This window comes from Struthio camelus, chromosome 2 (genome assembly GCF_040807025.1).
Source record: "Struthio camelus isolate bStrCam1 chromosome 2, bStrCam1.hap1, whole genome shotgun sequence".
In the NCBI taxonomy this organism is placed as follows: Eukaryota; Metazoa; Chordata; class Aves; order Struthioniformes; family Struthionidae; genus Struthio; species Struthio camelus.
In genome coordinates this window covers 119,928,433-119,949,822 of record NC_090943.1, presented here as the reverse complement: position 1 = coordinate 119,949,822, position 21,390 = coordinate 119,928,433, and the positions used below count along the sequence as shown (strand labels likewise).

The 21,390-nt window shown below is 38.8% G+C and overlaps 1 protein-coding gene and 1 long non-coding RNA gene across 3 annotated transcripts in view; one reads left to right on the top strand and one right to left on the bottom strand.

The window, feature by feature from the left end:
• Positions 1 to 21,390, top strand: part of CLUL1 (clusterin like 1) — a 61,312-nt gene that overhangs the window by 35,007 nt on the left and 4,915 nt on the right. Inside the window, exons 2-6 of the mRNA XM_009667153.2 lie at positions 12,863 to 12,972; positions 14,279 to 14,427; positions 16,917 to 17,084; positions 19,108 to 19,552; positions 20,792 to 20,929. Of these exons, the coding sequence (XP_009665448.2) occupies positions 12,870 to 12,972; positions 14,279 to 14,427; positions 16,917 to 17,084; positions 19,108 to 19,552; positions 20,792 to 20,929 (1,003 nt within the window). The 5' untranslated portion in view covers positions 12,863 to 12,869. The remainder of the gene's footprint in view (positions 1 to 12,862; positions 12,973 to 14,278; positions 14,428 to 16,916; positions 17,085 to 19,107; positions 19,553 to 20,791; positions 20,930 to 21,390) is intronic.
• Positions 1 to 21,390, bottom strand: part of LOC138066015 (uncharacterized) — a 28,881-nt gene that overhangs the window by 3,887 nt on the left and 3,604 nt on the right. The window contains exons 2-7 of one of the 2 annotated variants that reach the window (XR_011139152.1): positions 20,781 to 20,880; positions 20,129 to 20,223; positions 18,464 to 18,565; positions 15,412 to 15,560; positions 12,992 to 13,131; positions 3,952 to 5,261 (exon numbers count right to left, since the gene is read on the bottom strand). This is a non-coding gene — a long non-coding RNA (uncharacterized lncRNA). Of the gene's footprint in view, positions 1 to 3,951; positions 5,262 to 9,734; positions 9,890 to 12,991; positions 13,132 to 13,438; positions 13,527 to 14,930; positions 15,059 to 15,411; positions 15,561 to 18,463; positions 18,566 to 20,128; positions 20,224 to 20,780; positions 20,881 to 21,390 lie in introns of those variants that run through there. The other variant, XR_011139153.1, reaches the window with a different exon arrangement.

Sequence of the window (21,390 nt, the reverse complement as noted above, 5' to 3'; positions counted from 1 at the left end):
AATTTTGAACTGCCAAGTAGAGCAAAGTTTTCTCTCAAATTACTTTTGCTTCATAAAGTCCTGAGCATTTATATTCAAAGGATAGGAAGTGCAGAAGACAAATCTGCTCACAAAGATACAAAATCATGATATGCAAATCTTGCTGCTTCTGACTGTGCCTAAGGATAATAATGTTGCAAAAGGAAGTTGTCTAGATGTTTGTGTTACCGAAAATGGTAGAAAAGTGAAATATTCCTCATTAATCAACTAACTTTCCTAAACATCTTATTATTTAAATGGGGATATTTAAATGCCAACCACATACATTCTACCACATAAACCACGTTGTCTTATTACAATGTTGACTTACCTCATATGCAAATATGCACCTATTTATCATTGATCAAATATCACTTCATAAGCAAGGACAGAAAAATTACAGCTTAGTATTTAGCAAAAAGCTTAACATTTAAACTAGGATCATCTCAGGGTTATGGAGGACACAGGCATCTTAAACTGTGATGATTTTGGGAAAGTGCAGAAAGTGCACACTTAATTGCTCCCAGCATTCTGTTGTGTTGGGGCACAAGCTAAGAGCTGTCATACTGAAATTTGCAGGAGCTCTGGCTTAAAACTACAGAAGAATATTACTGCTATGAACCGTATCCTTGGGGTTACACCAGCTGTGCTTCTGGCCCTAAACCCTTTTTTTGTTTCTCATTTAAAATCTTGCCAATACACATGTAAACTATGTGGGCTGATCGCAGTTTTGTTTTAGGAAATGGACAAACTGTGGTGAAATAGCTTTTCTCCAGTGCTTTAATTTTGCAGGGGCCTAACCCATGATAAACATCTCTCTTATAAGTAACTTTAAAGGTTTTTCATAGGGAAAAGCTGAGAAGAATATGTCCTGAAGATGTATTTATTTAATGGAGTGTTCACACACTTAATTTCTGTGAAGTTCTTACCAGTTCTTTCTGAATAGCTCTATTTGTTATCAAATAGGTATGTGTATTTACAGCAAGCTGAGCTGCATTCTTCTTACACTCCTACTGACTCTGACAGATACTGAAGATTGATTTGAAGTCCCATCCATGCACAATGAAGTCAACAGGAGCATTTCCAGTGACTCTGATGGGCTTTGATGGGCCCAAGCTGAGGACGTGAGTTTATAGTATTTAAGTCAGCAAAAACTGAATGAGACCCTCTGGTCTGATTTCCAGTTAAATGCAGGACATGCAAGTTTCAGCCAGATATGCCAGTGCTGAAGTAACACTCCATCCCTCAGGAGACTAACAACTGTGTGCCACAGAGAGGGAAACTTAGATGCCTTCATCACTGCAGGGTACCCGGACTGCTGGGACCCGATTAGGTAAGATATTCCCAGGTGATTCTAGCAAAAACACTCTTCTGTTCAGCCTAGAAAGGAAAATAAAATCAGAATAGCCTAAAGTTCTTGTCACCAAATCTAGGGGAGAATTTCTTCTGGACCCCCAGGAAGGCTGCTGTGTATCTAAGAAGGTTAACTGTCACCTGACGGCACGGGTCCACCTACACCTTGCTCCACTGCTAGCCACGGCTTCATGGCGGACTGCCAAGGGCTACACAGTCTCCTTTCCTCAATCCTGAAGGAAACTCACAAAAACACAGAAGGGTGAGGTTTGATCATAACCATTACCTCAAAGCGAAACTGCGCAGACCATAGGACTGCTGAAGGAAAAGTAATCCATGCTGTTTCCTATCAAACTTGCAAACAAGGGATAAGTAGAAGTCAGGCTGACATATTTTAGAGCTAGAGAATACTGAAATCACTGCCCAGCCTAATCATGTATGTAACTATGTGTGTGGACGCATAATAGAATATCAAAAATAAGAATGGTTGTTGGTTAAATCAAAGACATGTCTAGCCCAGTACTGCTTCCAATAGCAGCAGATGCTTCCAAAAAAAATAAATCAAAGAATCCCAGGGCAATACAAAACCACTCTTCTCATAATCAGTGGATTACAGACTCTTGACCTGAGGTTGGAATTAGATCACTATACTGTAATAATCTGTGGAGGAGTCTGTCCTCCAAGAACTTTTTTCTGACCCTATCAAGTTTACTCCTAGAATCTGGATTAACCCCCTTTTTCTTTTAATATATTTAATCTCATTATAAAGACTCTGTGTGAGAGTAAATCCACTTCCTTCTCATAAGCTGTCTCAATATTTTCCTCATAGCTATGAGGAAATGTCTTATTTCAAGGCTGGATTTTTCCAACTCTAACTTCCGGGTGCTAGATCTTATCATGCCTCTGTCAGCACACTTGAAACAGAGGATGCAAAACAGATTTTTCTCATTGCCTTCCCCTGTTGTACTGTATCCATTTTTCAGGAATAGCCACTCAGATTTTTAAAATCCTGATCCAGAGGACCATTTAAGTGCATGATTTACTTTAAGTGTGCAAGTAATCCCGCTGACTTCAATGTTAAATGTGTGGTTAAGTGCTTTGCTTGAACAATATTGAAATTCTTCTTAATTTCTCATTTACTTTCATTCCTTGTTCATGATACTTGATCTGTACAGTGTGTTGGAAGCACAGCGTTCCAAGTAAATAGTTCAGCATGGGATCACGTAGGTTACAACACAGTGATTTTCATTGCAGCTTGTGTCTAGAGCTAAAGGAATTCTGACTGATGGATACCAATGGCTTTTCTGATGTTATTTTCTCTGAGGAACTAATGCTCTTCATTTTTGCTAATTCCCTCTGCTGCCTAGTTTATTTGTTCAGCGGTGCCCTAAACAGGAAAGGTTTCCTCCAAACAATAGCCTGCTTGACACGCTGCGTGTGTGGTTTACTGAATCCAGACCTAGGGAAAAAGTACTGGTCTTCAGCTGGTATGAATCAGTGTTGTTTGCAGAAATGAGGGAGCTATGCTTATTTACATCAGCTCAGGAGCTGACCTGTTGGCTACTTTCTTTATATATAAATGTGTGTATGTATGTGTGCAGTTACACATATGAGGCCGAGATAGATAAATAGGCCTTCAACAACCTGTTCTTGGGATAGATATTGTCTCCCACAATCAACAGTAAAATACAGTTAAGTAACGTTTATAACATTATCACATCTGCACTATGGACTTTCTAAAGCTTTGTAGGATTTAGGTGTTTCAAACAACCTGCTTTATTTCTGTATTTTTAGTATTAATCAATGATCATTCCTACGTCTGATATACACATGACCAAGGTCTCTGGCTCCTCTTGCAGACAACGTGAAGTGACCATTTCCTATCAAGTGAGTTAGGAAGTTAAGTACTGTCTAACTCTTGTGCTTTCAATTACTTTCTGAAGGTTTCTATACTTCTCTGTTGACCAGATGGGGAGCCAAACCCTGTCTATAAGGTGCCCAGAATATACAATGAAAGGACTCCTTAACACACAGTACTACCCCAATACTCCAGATTTTTGTCAGCATTCCAGAGTAAAACATTTTTTTCATAAAATCACTTAGAAGTAATTTTTATATACTAATTATATTATACATAACAGATCCAGTTCTTAAAGTAAATAAAACTCAACATGAATGAACAAACAGCTACAATGATTTTCCCCCCAGTTTGCAGTTTGAGTGGAGGTGAAGTTTTATTCTACACCCTCAAAGTTTTAAATCTCAAGGTAGAGGTGCAAAATAGCCTTAATTTGCACAAGGGACAGCTTAGCTTTCCAAAAGTTCAGTAAAGGCAGGACTCCACTATAATGAGGCCCTCTAGGAGTGAAGAGGTTCACTCCAGCAGTCTGCAGAATAACAGCTTGATGCAAATGCTGGATCAGACAAGTAAAGTCATAAAAAATATTTATACCACTGAAAAACAGTGAAGCATCTCGCTCTAGCATTTTTGTGAGAAAACAAGTATCGTCCATGTAAATGCATAAATAGGATCCTACCCTGAATATCTTTCCAGCAGGTAGAAGTCTGTGGATTACCAACCTGATAGCCTTCTATGATGGGACAACTGGCTGGATAGATGAGGGCAGAGCAGTGGATGTTGTCTACCTGGACTTCAGCAAGGCTTTGGACATTGTCTCCCATAACGTTGTTATAGGCAAGCTCAGTAAGTGCGAGCTGGATGAGCGGACGGTGAGGTGGAATGAAAACTGGCTGGACGGCAGGGCTCAGAGGGTTGTGATCAGTGGCACAGAGTCTAGTTGGAGGTCTGTATCTAGAGGTGCCCCTCAGGGGTCAATACCGCGTAAGTATTGTTTAACTTATTCGTCAAAGACCTGGATGAAGGGATAGAGTGCCTCCTCAGCAAATTTACAGATGATACAAAACTGGGAGGAGTGGCTGACACACCAGAAGGCTGGGCTGCCATTCAGAGGGACCTCAACAGGCTGGAGAGTTGGGCGGAGAGGAACCTCCTAAAGTTCAACAAAGGCAAGCGCAGGGTCCTGCACCTAGGCAGGAATAACCAGTACAGGCTGAGGGTTGACCTGCTGCAAAGCAGCTCTGCAGAGAAGGACCTGGGAGTCCTGGTGGACAACAAGTTAACCATGAGCCAGCAGTGTGCCCTCGTGGCCAAGAAGGCCAATGGTATGCTGGGGTGCATTAGGCAGAGTGTTGCCAGCAGGTCGAGGGAGGTGATCCTGCCCCTCTCCTCAGCCCCGGTGAGGCCTCACCTGGAGTACTGTGTCCAGTTCTGGGCTCCCCAGTACAAGAGAGACATGGCACTACTGGAGAGAGTCCAGCGGAGGGCTACCAAGATGATGAGGGGACTTGGAGCATCTCTCCTCTGAAGAAAGGCTGCGAGAGTCTGTTCAGCCTGGAGAAGAGAAGACTGAGAGGCAATCTCATCAATGTGTCCAAGCATCTTAAGCGAGGGTGTTGAGAGGATGGGGCCAGATTCTTCTCCGTGGTGCCAAGCGACAGGACAAGAGGCAACGGGCAGAAACTGAACCACAGGAAGTTCCATCTGAACCTGAGGAAAAACTTCTTTCCTGTGAGGGTGAGTGAGCACTGGCACAGGTTGCCCAGAGAGGTTGTGGAGTCTCCTTCCCTGCAGATATCCAAAACCCGTCTGGATGTGATCCTGGGCAATGTGCTCTAGAGGACCCTGCCTGAGCAGGGAGGTTGGACTAGATGATCTCCAGAGGTCCCGTCCAACCTCAACCGTTCTGTGATTCTGTCATTCTGTCATTCTGTCGTTCTGTGGCTTCTCGAGCTAGAGACAGCATTTTTCCCATTGTGTTAATTAACCACAACGAGCCGGTCCTCCAAGAATTTTGTTTTACAGCCTTTATCTGAAGGAAACAAAATAAAAATATCAACATCAGGAATCCCTACCAGCCATTATACAGAAATTAGGATGTCTGATCCTGTGCTGGGCAGTAGTTTATGTAGCTAACCCAAAACCTAAGGGGAAATCTAGCAAGATTTTCATGAGTTAGAGTCTAATTTTGAAGTAAATTATTATGTTATGGTGTGCTCTAGAGGAGTTTTCCTTTATCTTTTATGACTTTAACATTTTGATTCAAGTTTTCAGGAAGATGATGATTTAGACACGGTAGATGCCGTCTCGGCTGACTGCAGATTATGCTAGGAAATGGTAGACAGGATTCTCTACAGCCTGAAGTAATTTCTAATTTGGTTGTCCTTCAAGTGTGCATGACACTCAGAATCTGCTAACTTCCATATATGCTAGAAGCTGCACATATCCATATTTGGCAGACAATATGAATCCTGTTTTGACCTGCATAATACAAGCATAAACACAAATAAGCCAGTGCATGCTTAAATTGCATGTCACATCAGTGGGATTCATCTAGAGTCAGTTTTAAACATCTACAGGGTAGATACTTACATTTAGGTTGGTCTGCTACGCTGTCTTTCTTGTCAGGGGAAAAAAACAGGGTCTTCCAAAGTGCAAATCATCTAATTTGGAGATCTAGGTCTACAGCAGGTCAGTTAAATTACAGCTTCGACTAGAGCTCCCATTGGCTACTAAGAAAACCGTGTTCTCTTGCTTAGGTGACCTCATCATGCGCACTTAAATCTGGACTAATAAATCCCAACTTTGTGTGCATACTCTTTTCCTAGTGCTTAGTATTTCATAGTGCCTGCAAATGTATTAAGCAATGTGAAGCTCATGGAAATCCCCTGATTTTGCCAGAGCGGCTTCATACTAGAAGGAAACGGAAGGAAGACAAAGGATTTTAAGGGTTATGTAGTTGTCCTGTTCCGCCATATGTGTTTCTTCATGGGCTTCCTTCACTGCTGTTTGCACAAACTAATTATCTGTTGATAAGTGATATGGAAGTGTACTCTACTTCATAGACTTCCGATTGGAGAGACTGCTCTCATCAGTATCTCCTCTGACATTTTGGTACTTTCTGCCCTTTCGTATCTCTCCTTCATTTCCCGTCCTTCCTGTGCTGTCTCATTTCTAGTTCTTATTTGCTCTTTACTGAATATTTCTTTTTTATTCTCCTCCCATTTGTCAGGTCTCTGTAACTAATGTTGTTGTTTTTTCACAGAGCTCTAAAAAGTTTGAATGCTGAGACAGATGCACTGCGCAGTGTACTAGTTATATAAAAAGACAGCTGTAAAAACATGTGCAATGGCAATTAGGCAAGAACTTTCAGAAGCATGAGGTCATTAATTCTAATTGCAGTAATGCTCTCTTCTCAGAAATTGTTCCTAATATTTGAAATAGAGAAAAAGTAAGCTTCAGGCAGCATTCCAGCTTTACTTCCTGAAACAACTCCACTTCCGTTCTAGCGAGAGCAAAGGAACTGTCTTCTTATTGGCTATACTGAGGAAGCTTTATCTTCAGACATCCCTCTTCGAGCTTTCTATCCCTCAGGCCCTGGAGCAGGTTCCACTTTAAATGCAGCAGAAACAAGAGGCTAAGTTTCCAGTTAGAGGATTATTCCCCCTCCCTCCCAAAGCAATTTCCAGTTTCTTCACTGAATATTATCAAGGCCTTATCCTGTAAACCTTCAATTACTTTCCAAGAAAAGAGCAGATAAGGGTAGTGAGCAGATCTTCAAGAATTGTTAAGTACCTCAGAGGCTACGCACTAATAATTCAGTCATCTTAATTTCATTAAACTTCAGAGTTTTTTTCCAATAAGCAACTACTCTGTAACTAGCTGATATAGGACTGAACGATGAAGATATGTTTAAGCAAACTAGATGAAAGCACATAAGGAACCTGGTTCCTTTCAGTGTCAGGCTGAAAGCTGATATATTACATATCTGCATGCAATAAAACTTTTTTGTTTTAATGTTCCTAGGGAAGCTTGAAACTAAATCCTTGCAAAACATCTGGTTGAAAACTTCAGCATTTTAATATTAAATGCTTCCTGAAATCTGTTTGTGTAACTGTACCATGCAGATTTGCTTCATAGCTTTATAATAAATTGTTTCTAACTCACTTTGTTATCCTTGCACTGACTTTGATATCTCCTGCTGATAACACAACATCAGTAATAGTGCTACTCCAAGTTCAATAGTTAGCTGATATCCCAGGCACAAATTCTGAAGATCACCTAGTTTTCAGGTTTCAGTTTCATATTATCTTACATTCAAATTCTAAAGTTTTAATTCACTGCTCCTCAAAATTAGTTAAACACCTTTACTTTATAGATTTGTTTTCCCAAATGCAGCGGGCAGTATTTTGCTACCACTTACAGGCACAATGGGTCCCTTCTTTCCATGTAACCGCTTTGGATGAGACATTAAGAAACTGTGCACATCTCACTGAATAACAGTTGTCATTTTACTGCTGGGACTGGTATTTAGAATGCCATGTCATGTCAAAGCCCTGAAGTGCTTGGGCAAAAAAGTTCAGGAGAGAAGTGGAAGATTTCTTCCACACTTAACAGGCTTCCTGAGTGTCCATGCATGAGACACTCATGCATGAGAAAAGCAAAAGAAAATCAGAAAAGGGTCATACATTTTAAAGCATGTTAAGCCTTGTGAAGATGGTTTGTCTAACCTGAAACGCTGTAGTTTAATAGTTCTAAATAAAGGCTTGTTAAATCTCAGCGTGGGGCTATAAGTTATGCACACTGGCTTCATGCTTTCAGTGGGTTTAATGTTTGTGTGGAGCACAGCACAGACAACTCTGATCTGGCATTGCCTGACCTACCTCCAGACTGTATAATTTTATCAGCTTGGCACTGAGATGCAGGGCTTGTGAACTTTGGTATGGTGTCATGCTAACACAGCTGTGTTACTTTTGAGACCTCAGCTGTTATCTTTGCATGCTGCTGCACAACTCTCTGTGAACGTACCAGCCCAACTACAATTAGTTTTCTCTCTTTCGTATGGTATGTAGCTTAGACTAACTCTAGCTATCTAACTTAGGTTACCTAAGGTCCTTATTCATAGGTCTTCCAGCACGATTCAGAGCATCTTGAAAGCTTGTCTCTCCAGACTAAAGAAGGAGCCTTGGTTCCTACCATCTGCTACTCAGGTAAAGCTCAGAGACAGACTGAATACAAACTGAAGGAGGGCTCCAATAGCCTTTGAAATACAGAAAGAGAAAGTGGAAACCACTCAAGGGTTTCCACTCAAGGGGAATAAAACTTCAATTCCTATAGCCTTAAGAACCGTACTAATTGTTAGCAAAGTTTTGTGCACGCTTAAGATTAGCCATAAACCCCCACACAATAAACCACCGCTAGGATTTAATTTCAATTGAAAGTAGAGGAACTAGTGATGTGCTTATGAATAAAACTAATTAAGATTCTGTAGAACTGGGGACTATTTCATAAAGTATTAAGAGATTTAATGTCAATATATAGCACTGCATGACTCACAGCGTCTGTAAATATGTATAGGTATTTTCAGCCTGATTATTATATGACTAGCCTATCTCAGAAATGTGAAAATGCATCTTAGGAAACAATTCTTTCAAACAGCAAATAATTATATAAACATATAACTGGAAAAAATCCTACAGCTGATGTATAACACAGGAAATTCCATTTCAGCATATTTCTTGATTCTTAATCCGGCCAGGTGGAATGGATCAACAAAAAGGGAGAAGTCACAGTACAAAAAGAGTTATACATTTGGGGAGGTCATCCAATGGGACGGCAGGAAACTCCACAGGCCAGCTACAACTCCCATCACTGAAGTTCACTTAGGTTAAAGGCTTAATGTGTATCTCAACCATTACAATTATTTCAGTTTGAATTTATCAGTATCTTCCCAAAGGCCTATTTTACTGAAATCATTTTCAAACTGTTTCCACAATTTCTTCCAACTTATACATTATATATATATTTTTTTTCAATAAAAATATAGCAGTATTGGAGTAACAGTTGCAGAGGAGGAAGGACACATTCTATAACCCTCTCACAAGAGCTTCTTCAGACCATCTCCAGTAAGAGTAAATGTTACAAGACTGTCTCATCGTTTGCAAAAGCAATAGTAAGCACGGAATTTGCTGCTTGTATTACATGGTGAAAAAATGAAGATGACAATACAATAATGTAGTGAAATGGCGTACTATAGATGATCAAACCACTCAAATTCAGAGGAAAATAATGTTTTAAGAGGAAACCGCTGAACATGGCAGCTGACAGAAATACTGAAAGCATCTACAATATGTCATTGCAGATCAGATTTGAAATTTTAAAAGAAAATAAAGCGGATATTTGACACGAAACCTGCAAGTCTAATTTGTGAGAATATTGTTAAATTAAATTCAGAACAGAAATGAGTGAGAAAAAGATTTCCAGAGTGAGCGCTACCAACAATTACCTCTCAAGGGCAGAGTGCTAAGTTCTTAAGTACACTTAAAGGGTAAATTTAAGCCCAAGATTAACTTTAGCAGGCATACTGGCTCTAGACAATTTCATCCTCAGGTTGAAATTTCCTGGATTCCTTACACCACTTCTTCCGTCCATTGGATATATCTAAAATAACAAGACAGCAAAGAACTAGGATTTGATGTTCTTGTAAAAATAAATATAATAATGCCTCTTTCCATATGGTTACATAGTGATTATAGTCTGAGGAATAGCATCGAAGACAATGCAAAACACTTTACAATGGTCAAAATTGATTAACCCGAGAAAAGGAGCCTGACATATACCAGGATTTCATGTCTCAGCATTGCATTAGCCTCAGTACAGACTTTCCTTGAGGACTAACTTTGCAAGGTGCATCAGCATGTTTGACTATAGACCCACTCAGGCTTTTAGAAGGAGGGCAATTCTGAAAACAAGCAATGGGATCTGTGCTTGAGGAAGCCTCCAGCTACTCCACCCTTTGGTAGGAAATGTTGTCCTTTCTCCTTGCATGGTTGAGGCCAGTTCTTTTCTTGCAAATTGCTGTGAGCTTTGGGTAATAGGCTGAACATGCCTGTTTTACTCTGGATTGATTAAAGCTTTTTCCAGTTAGAGTCAGGTCCAGAAAGGCCAGCTGTAACCAGAACATTAGCAAAGATAAATGTCAAAAACGAGGAGACAAACCCTTGCAGTGAAAGACTGAAGTCTGTTAGGATTCATTACACATGTAGGCTAATCATATGCATTTCAGAAGTGTCTGTTCCAAATTCTCTTCTTTTTTACAAATATATTTTCCATTTACTGTGCATCTTGAGCCAAGCATAAGGCCCAGGCAGCGTCAGCAAGAGAGATTTCCCCTTTTATTTCAGCCAAAGCCCCAGAGTGGCTTAACAGATAAGTCTGTTAGGGCTGCTCCCGGCCAATGGATTGCAAAGTCTGCGAGGGCTCTTTTCTCGGTATTCTCGCAAAAAGAGAACTTGAAAGTTTTTGTGTACTAATTAATCTCGGTCAAGAAGCTAGCAATATTTCAGTAAACCAGCAATTCATACATATCAAAAAAAAAAAAAACATATTCCCCCCCCCATCCCATCATTTTCAGAAAAGGAGAGTAGAGGTATCTTAATTTGTATCTATCAAACTGGATTTTCAAAAGGGGTTGAGGACTTGCAGTTCCCATTAGTTACAGGTTCTCCGCTCTTCCTGATACGTGTTTAAAAAAAAAAAAAAAACAAAGCTCTTGCCTAAGCAGTATTAATCATGTTGGATCTTAACCATCAATAATCAATTAGTCCTTATGAACAATAACATAAACAAAAAAAAATAGGATATTTTAAAATGAGCGTTACAAACCAGGAGCTACAGACATATACTTTTGCTGTCTTCTCTTTGATATCAAGGGGGTATTATTGCTGAACGTCACAAGGTGGGATATGACCTGCTAATGATACTTGTGCATATTTTACATAAGGCATTTGTTATTATTAAAATATTTCATTTCACAGGATCTAAAAATTCATGCAAGTTCAGATTTCAGACATATTGCATGCATACACATGGATTAACTGAAGAAAATCATTAAGGGGGCAAAACCCCAAAACAGTAACAAGTTTAATAATGCATAAAGTACCAAGATTTCCTTAGTTCATTTCAGACTCTATTCATATGCAGGCCTGTATCTGGATTCCTGAATTCTTTTCCATATCTTCAGAAGGTACATGAAGAAGGTTGTTATGTAATCCAGTTTTTTTATAGCAAATTAAAATTACACTGAAGAGATTAAATGTTGGAAGCTAATTTTAGCCAAACCAATTGTAAGAATTTCCCTAAGAACATAAGCTGCAGTCGTCTGCTAAGGTAAAAATCAAGATGATTGAAGTCCTATGAAGAAAAAAGGCTACTGACTACAGAAAAATAACAAATCCATATGACATTCCATTATGTAATAATGTCCAACACTCCCCCTAGCGGTTTTGCTTATACGGATGAGTAGGAAGTCCCATACACTCCGAAATCCTTTAGCCTAATGACAAAATGTCCCATTAATAGGATTAAGTACCTTGTCATCAGATAAGTAGAACATGGTAAAATCCCTGACACTCATAGCAATTAGATCAGAACACAGTCTGATTCCTTCCTGACGCTGGGAACAATTTTACAGAGGAGGTGTTTCAGTATTAATGGTAAATATATTGGTTTTTTACTTTTCTTTGGTAATTGGTTTGTATTTTTTTACAAAGTTGATTTTTTTTTTTGCTATACATGTAGAAGTACAACGTGCAAGTAAATATAGAAGTAAATCTAGTTTCTACATAAATCCAGGCTCTTAATTTACATACACGTTTGCAACTGATAACTGTGTCTTCAAGAAGGCTATACAGGCTAATGAGTAATGAGTCACTTAATCCGATGAGAACTATAAAGTGTAATTGCGTGATTTCTAAAATATAAACCTTTCTCATCTACCTGCTCTTGGGAGGGAAATAAAGCAAATGGCATTTATTTCCTTTATTTGTAGGAATTTCTTCCACTTGCTGATGTGTTTATTTATAGAATCGATTTGTTTGCCAATTTCTTGGCACACCTATTGTTGCCTTTACTATATTAAGTATTGTTTTGAAAGATAATGAAACGAGTCACACGTTTGGAGATGTGGAAAGGGACAACATTCTAGAAATTTTCTTTTATAAATTTTGCATTAATGTCTAGTATGTATACATTCATATCATGAACTAACGGAAAGAGCGAAAGTTATTTAGTACGAGATCAGTATTTATGTGCATTTCACAACGTAGAAAAGAGGCAGATTAAGTTGCATAAGCTCCCAGTTTTATAGATATATGTCCCGATTCTGTTATACCACTGGGTAAACTCAGCAGAATTGTCTAGCTAGTCTGAATTGATACATTAGAAATGATGTCAGGCTTCTTCATGTGTTTTCACTAACAGCAGCATTTAGGTGCATATTACTGATCACAGAAACCATAGTAAAAGTTGAAAACAATGACACTTGTATTATACTTGGTAGCTATTGCACATAGGCATCTGGGAGTCATCACGAAAATGCTGACATTTAACTGCATCAACCTGCTTCTTTAACAGAGAGAACATGAAGTCCTGCTGGTTATTTATAATACACATGCTATGGCTGAATGGTCATCAGTGTGCACCGACAAAGCAGGAGGAAACAAATCTCCGGGAAAGCCTGAAGAGTATGTATGCTTTTCTTACCAGTGGTCTGCTGGGAGCTCCTGGGCCCAGGTCTCCGGTTGGGCTTGCTGTAGTGCACTCCTGAGTTCCATGCAGGTGCCTCGTTGGAGTCAAGAAAATCCACTGTCATGTGTGAAGCTTAGAAACTATAGCTGATTTTGCTGAAGCAAAGCATCCATACACACAACAGGAAGATAAGAAAAACCAAGATGAGAAAGTCAAAGGATTGATAAGCCTCCCTTTACAGAAGAGCAGTTATAGCATTTTCATATACTATTTGGTCCTTCATAGATTATAGAGTATAAACTTAAATCAAAATGCAATCCAACAGATTTTGAGTTATTCTGCTCATTTAAATAACTTTTATAAATGCTTATGTTAGAATGGTATGCTGGAAAAGGTGGTTATTACAAAAATTGAAAGAAAATGACTTAATTTAGAGAAAGCAGCTATTCTGCATATACTGACCTTTGAGCATGGTTTTATTTTGCGAGTAGGAATCCCAAGAGGATCAGCCATGAAATACTCCCTTGCTTCTGCCCACTTTATAATATTTCTTTGGCAAACAAAAAGTTAGGGGAGAGGAAGAAAGATGGGAATAGAGAAATGAATGACATTTGAGATGCCTTCAGTGATCTCATTGTGACATATTTTTCACTTCTTTTGTATAGTTCCAGTGATATTCATGATATTTCTGCGCAGGAAACAAGTGCAGATAAAGGATATGCAGGGCTACAGGGTGCAAAGTGTGGGCAAACTTAGGTTTTCACCAGAAACCTATGGTCATTGCCACATGGGCAGTCTAGAAATTATATTTTTATGAAAGACAGTTGAAGGCTCCTGTAATCTACATTTTCAAAATATTAAGGGAAATTGTCATATTTTGCTTTCAGACTGAAGATCAATATATAGGATATGTCATTAGGAAAGTGAACAGTAGGCCCTGGAGATATTTGAAACCCAACTAGACGAGGTCCCGAGCAACCTGCTCTAGTTGACGCTGCACTGAGCAGTGGGGTTGGACAAGACGATCTCCAGGGGTCCCTTTCGACTTCAACTGTTCTGTGATCTTGTAAACTGAAGGAGGTCAGCTGATCACGCAACTGATCACTGGCAAAGGCTCTGGGCCAGATTCTTATCTGATGGAAATTGTCTTGGCTCCATGTTATTCAGCGTTCACTATCTCAAGATTTGGCCATATAACTGTAGGAAAACACAGCTGTTTTATTTTCCTTTGTCATCAGTGTACGACAATTTGTGCTACTTTCAAAATCTGATTAAGTCACTTTGTTATTTGGCTTTTTTCAGTATTATCTGAAGTTGGAGAGAAGTATGTAGATGCAGAGGTAAAGAAAGCTTTGACTGGTATTAAGCAGATGAAAATTATGATGGAAAGAAATGAAGATAAACATGTAGATCTGATGAAAACCCTGAAGAAGAGCAGTGAAGAAAAAAAGGTAACTAACTGCAGTGCATCTGATTTTCTTCTATTAAGTTGTGACTATTTTTAATCAAAACTTGAACACCATTGTGCTAAGGCTAACAAGCAATCTAGAAGAGAACGCTTGGAGTCTCCCCTTTTCTGCAAGAATGTAAAACATATTGTATGTGCACTCTGAGCAGCATGCATCTTTTTATGTGGTCACATAGCAAAGCCAGGAGTAATATGAAATCTTTGCTTGTGCTCTTTTCTGAAACTAGCATAGAAACCTCTCACAGCAGCTCTATACACCTTTCAGTCCCTGTGGCCTAGAAGCAGAAGTTGCACCAACAGACATCCTATTCTAGCCTATCAGAAATCTGGATGTTTACAATTCAGAAGTTAAAATATTAGTTTATCTTTGCCAGTTTCTTAAGAAAGAGCATGTGTTTGCAAAGGACCTAACATACTGAGGCTTCACTTCTGACAGAAATTTCCAGATTCCACTAGAATAAAACATTGAACAAAAGCACTGCTTACCTCACTGTTACCTTTTCCAAATTGCACACTGCTCTTTCAAAAGCTAGAGTTTCCGTCTTTGCTCAAAAACATAACTTTCTAACCAAGACACAACTGCCAATTTCTCCCTGTGGTTGAACGTCTAAACTATTTTACAAGAGGAGCACTTGACAAAACATAGCTGAGTTACCCTGGGTTAACAATTTACCTTCCCTCAGCCCCTTCCAATTGTGAGGTAGAACATGTTATCTGACACCATCGTCCTTGAGCTGAGCTTTCTCATTTTATCTTGCAATTGTGAGGTAACCAGGAAAACACAGTCAAGCTGATGGTGACCACCAAGTGGAATTAAGGAAGTGCTGCAGTAAAAGGAGCCATTAAATTCTGTATTTGGATTCAAACCTTACTCTGGAGAGAGAACATCAGTTTGTAACATCCACAAGCCAGATCTGCTGTGATAGCACTGTTCTGAATAAAGCATCACATTTTACTCATTTCTCACCTGCTTCACTGAATTCAGACTCAGGCAACTGCAAGTAACTGTACAGAAGGTATTTCGTGCAGAAGGTCCAGCAGCTCTGCTCCACATGCCCTTATGCTATGGGCCACAGGCCACAGAATGCTTCCCAGCTTGCTTTACAAACTTTAGACCTTCAGAGAAAAGATCAAAACCCACAAATTATCATGTGCTGCAGAGAAAGTACAGGGGATCAAGGGAATTGCTAATGTACTATTACAACGCACAGGCTCAATGCAATGTGCGCCAATGATCCTGAGAAGTAGAGTGTAAGCTATATTTCAGAACAGATTAGAAGATAATAACTATTACTTTCACTGAACTTGATGGAAAATTTCACCTTGAGCCCACATCTTTAAACTATATGTATTAGCAAGCCAAAAAGGTACCTGATAGCTTTCTAACATCTTTAGGAATACCAGTATACTCTCATTATCTTCTCTGTTGTTAGTTTTGACCGGATGACTTTATTTACACAGAACTTATTCCCTAACAGAAGGGTTTGTAAAGCACTGAATAGCTTTATGTAGAAAGAGCAAAAAAATAATTAAACTTGGACTATGAGTACCAGAATTACTATCGCCACTAAGCACGCTCTGACAGCAGTTTTCTTTTCTGTTTCTCCACTGAAATGAAATGCTGCCAGAAAGGAACAAGACAAATTAAAAGGTTTTTGTCATACTTACAAACATTCGCCGACTTAAAGGTATTAAAATATGTTACTTGCAGAAAGAAGTTCATGATGCCCAATCTACTTTCACGGGAAGAACTTTTCTGTCTTTTACATTGTTAAGTCTGTTTTAATACCTCTTCACTGACTGGCTTTGTGCCCTAGCTAGTGAAGAATGATCTAGTAATTAGAAGAAGATTGCAAAATGCATCCTGTCCCCCTTCAGCATGGAAGGAGTGCCTCACATTTTCACATGGTCAGGAAGAAATCCCCTCACTACCATCTTCTGTTTAGCACAATCCAAAGCAAGGGAAATTTTTACATATTTCTGAATTAGAGAAAGAATTTACGTATGGCAAGGACTTAGCCTCACGAAATATTGGCACATTAAACAAAATAGAGAAAAGCAGCAAAAAAGGGGTATTTGTGGAATAGATGAACACTGCAGATATGATACAGGGAAAAAGATGAGAGTTGTGCACACGATCCCAGCATTTAGCTGAGGGGCTAAACGCTCCTTGCACAGAAAGCCTTGTGGTCTCTTCTTATCCTCAAAGATCTAGGTATGCTGTAGAGATCTGTTTTTTAGGTTTTTTAGGCTGTCCTCTCTGAGAAAGACATCAGAAAAACTGTATGAATAGGAGCAATTTTTCAATTTTCAGTTCCTTCCATATGCAATTGTAGCTGAGGAAACAACCTGCCCATGGTTAGGGGTTAAAAAAAGGAACCGTGAATAGCCAGAATGGGTGATCCACCCTGGAGTAAGTATTTGGAATACTAATCTGAGAGCAGCCATGAACTGATATTTTTTCTTATTTAGGAAGCTCTGCGACTTATGGATGAGGTAAAGCAAAGATTAGAGGAAGAAGAAAAACATTGTCAAGTATCCTTGCAAAATGTATGGGATGAATGTAAATCCTGTTTAGAAAGTTCCTGCATGAGATTTTATACAACTTGCAGACATGGTTTATCAACATTTAAAAGAAAGGTAGGGAAAAATTTTGTACTGGGAAATAATCTTGAATGCATCTAACAGTTTAACATTCAATAGCCAACTCTGTCATTTATACGATGTTATCAAGATGAATTTGATTTGGGGGTCTGGAAACGTGAAGTTATATGGAACAGATTACATTTGACTTTATTCACTGAACACTGAGCCAAAATCAGTTCTGTTGCACTCTAGTGTGACTCCATGGAAATTGATTATTCCCCTGACTCCAGTAGAGTCAACTCCACATATACAATGATACATCTCACAGTGCGACTTGCATTAAGATGCTTAATAACTTATTTGTGAAAAATATCACACAGATTCATTATGTCCCTTCTGAAAAACAGCAGAGTTAGAAGTGTAGATACACTTAGCAAAATTCCAAGGAAAAAAATTCACCTACATATACAACATCAGTCTTTCCTGTATTTATTTTATTTCATATTTACTCTTTAAACAACAAAATAGCTTTAACATGTTTCACTGCTGTTAACAGAGGAAACGGTTAGCAATTCTACCAGAAAGAAGATATGCTTTTCTGGCTTGTACATTTTCACTAAAAGATTTAACAAAACTGCAGTCGCATTTGGGAGGGGGCATATGCTTTAACTGCAGCTTATCTACAGATCCTGCACAATTACTCTTACTGAAATTTTACCTTGGCTACCTAGCTTTCACATCCTCAGGCAAGTTTACAGCACTACTCTTTACTATTTCCTAGCTAAAATAAGCAAATTTGGTATCATTGGCACTGTAAGATAAGAACTTAAAGCTGAAACATGGTATATTTCAAAAATGACAGATCTTGGAACAAAGGTGCTCAACATTTGTGCATATTCCTAAAATTATTCAAACAGAAGTGTGGAATGCATTAAATCTAAGCCTATTGGTGATACTTTTGGCTTTTTAGATACCTTTCACGCATCCCTCAGAAGTATCCCTTGGATTTTCAGGGGCTTGTGAATGTCAGGTTGAAATCATTGCAGTAAGGCATATATACTGCACTGCCTTTGACCCTCTCAATAATTTTGTCAATGAGCTGTGTGGTTTAATTGAAGTATTCATTTCTTCAGTTTGAAGTAAGAAATATGTTTGGACCTAAATTGTTTAAAAAAAAAAAAAAAGAGGACAAAGACAATAGCTGTGGCTGATGATATAGAGCCATCAGGGCAATACTGGCGTAAGCTGTTTCTGCAGGGTAGCTTCACAATCTACCTTTCCCTTAGTTCTGCCAAAATATCTGTCAACGTGAGCGCTGCACTATGGATCAGATCACGTATATGATCTGATTCTTTTTTTTAATTTTTGCAAAAATATACACACACATACACACACACACCTACTTATTTCACAATGTGTTTCTGAACACTTACCAGTTTCCTAATGCCACAAACAGTGCGGCTCCACAAAGCATTGTATACACTCAGGTGTAGGCAGCATGTTAAAGCAGGAAGCAGGGAACGAGTGGCTCAGACCTAAGGAAGGGGAAATCCATAAAGCAAAAGCAGAATTGTCAGTAAAACTCTTGCATCATCATACCATGGACTCAGAGCCACTGTTTCATTGATTTTAATTGGTTTCAGTTTGCACAAGAATTCGAGCACTTGGCCATTGGCGAGAGAGGCTGGGGCGTCTGCACATTAGAGCGAGAACAATTGCCTTCTGTTCTCCACACTACCACATAATTACCACAGAAACTTTCCAAGATAAAGTCCAAATTGTTTGCTGGATAAAACCCACATGCCAATACTAACTTTGAGCCTCAACAGATTAAAGGCCAATTGGCAACCCTTCTACTCCAGATCTGATTTGGAGCGAGTGATTTGGATTAAATGTACTTCCACACTGTTAGAGTCTAATGTCTTAAGTTACTTTAGAGAATATGCTGTGATTTGTACTTCCGGTATTGAAAGTGCATTAATTTTATATGTATTTGAAAAAATATATTTAGAGCCACTTCCCTGAGAGATGAAAAACTGATAAATTGTTTGGCAGCTGATCTCTCTCTTACACACAGGTTGAAGATTTTTTGAGGAAAATACCTACACTTATATTTACGTTTCATGAGGATAAAGGAAAAGACATCCAGTTTAATGAAAGGCCTGAGAAAGAGGATACCCAGCTAGTAAAAATGGAAGATTTATTTAGCCAGCTACTATCGGACATGGGCTCAATATTTGACAGAAGTTTTGTTTTTTTCAAGCATATGCAAAAAGAATTTGACCAGTCTTTTCAAACATATTTCATGTCTGATCTGGATTTAAATGAGTCCTCCAGCACGTCTGCTTTCCCTGAGGATACTAACAGAAACATTGGCGTACAGAAAGACTGGGGTCTACCTGGCTTCTTACAGATAGTTTTTGATTTCAGTAAGACAGTCTTCGAAGGTGTCAGTGAGGCAATTACTGAAGTATTCGATGGATACACAGATAACAGAAGAGATTTGGCAGAACAAGTCAAAGGCAAGTATTGGAAGACATGAAAATAAACCTCACTGTCAACGACATCAAACTTCACAGGATTGCTAAGCTATGCCTAATGACTCAGTTTGTGGTACATTAGTGTAAGATATATTGTGGATCCTGTGGAAGCTTTCTTGGTTAAACAGGCATGGGTGAAGCATAACTTTATTAGTTAAATTAAAAGGCAGAAATCTCTTGGAAATCTCCTAGAAATGTCGCGCTGAGACTTACTGGTCCTACACAGCCAGATTCTCACAACAATTCCCAATGCATTTTCAGGAGTTCCTCAGAAGCTCTTGAATTCATGACAGATGTAGGTTTTCATAAGGTTGACTGACAGATCTGATCTCAGCACTGGTCAGGAAGACATGTATCATATCATATTGGCATGTCTCCAATTTGAAAAAAATAGGATAATTCTGTGAGATGTCAAGGCATATCTCTGTCCTTGCCAAATGACATTAAACATTAGTCAGCTGCAAGCCCTGGTCTAAGCTATTGCAGCAAAGTCATGTACCAATCAAATACAAATCAGTCATTAGATTTTTTCAATAACAAGACAAAATCTGGGCATACCTTTGGTTTGAGGTGATAACTCTCAATGGATGGAAGAAACATTTACTCCTTGGCCAACTCTGAGAATACACATAAACTTTATTCTTCATATCTTACTAATGAAAATGGAAAAACAATCATCATTAAAATATATGCTGGTGCCTGGTATGCAATAATTCTGAGTGGTAGGTGATATAATCTACCTATACGGCAGGCAGAAAATACAAAGCTAAGCTATTCTACAACAGTGATTTTTAATTTTTCCTGCATCATGACTGATGTTACCTCAGTAATGAGCTTTGGTGCTGTGCTCTCATCTAGCAGCACATGATGGAAACATCTTGACTTCTAAGGATCAAAAAGGTCTCATCAGAACTCATATGTTGTGGAAATAATGTGTAATAATATTAGTAATCGCTTGCCTATTAGTGGGGAATATGTTAGTATGGCTTTAAAAGGGAATATACTATAGTGACATGAATTCCTTCAAAGAAAACATGATTTGTATCTTCTCTTGACTGCTACTTTTCAACATTTTAATATATATTATTTTAGATTTATGCCAGATATTTTGGATTCAGGCCAAGAAGTTATATTCTAATACAAAGGGTAGGCAACAAACGAGTAAATTTAGCAAGATCTTAAGCTTGGTGTCATTCTAAAAATACTGTACCTTCATTCTAGATTCTGACAGAAGTGGCATGTTCTCGAAAATTATATCTGGGCGTCAAAGAACTTCGTGCAAAGAGCTTCGTGAGAATTCATCAGGATGCCTACAGTTCCATGAGAAATGTCAGAAATGTCAAGACAATCTTTTGCATGGTAAATAGTTATCTTCTCACTTATTTCTGTAATACATTGGTCATTCTTTTGTAGATTTTGATGCTCTCATTTTCCACTGTGCTCTTTCCACATTTTGGAATTAACTTTCAGCTGCTGAATGTTTAATTTAACTATGGATTCAAATGCTATTAGTCATTCCAGATGATTTCAACTACCTTTCCCCACTGTCTCCACATAGTGTCAGTATAACCCAGTTGTTAACATATTCCTGTAGGCCCAAAGGGAGAAGTTCTAGACTCCATAACAAAGTATCTATATGTTTTGTTAGAGATCCCATCCTACAGAGGAGCAGGAGGTCAGATAGTAATTGATCCTGCCTGGTGCAGAAGTGCTGAGCAGAAAGCGAGGAGAAGCTAAAACTCCTGATGTATTCCTGCAGAAAACCAGACCTACCGTCAGACAGCGTTCAGCTCCTCAAAAGGAAAGCAAGGGCTGCATAG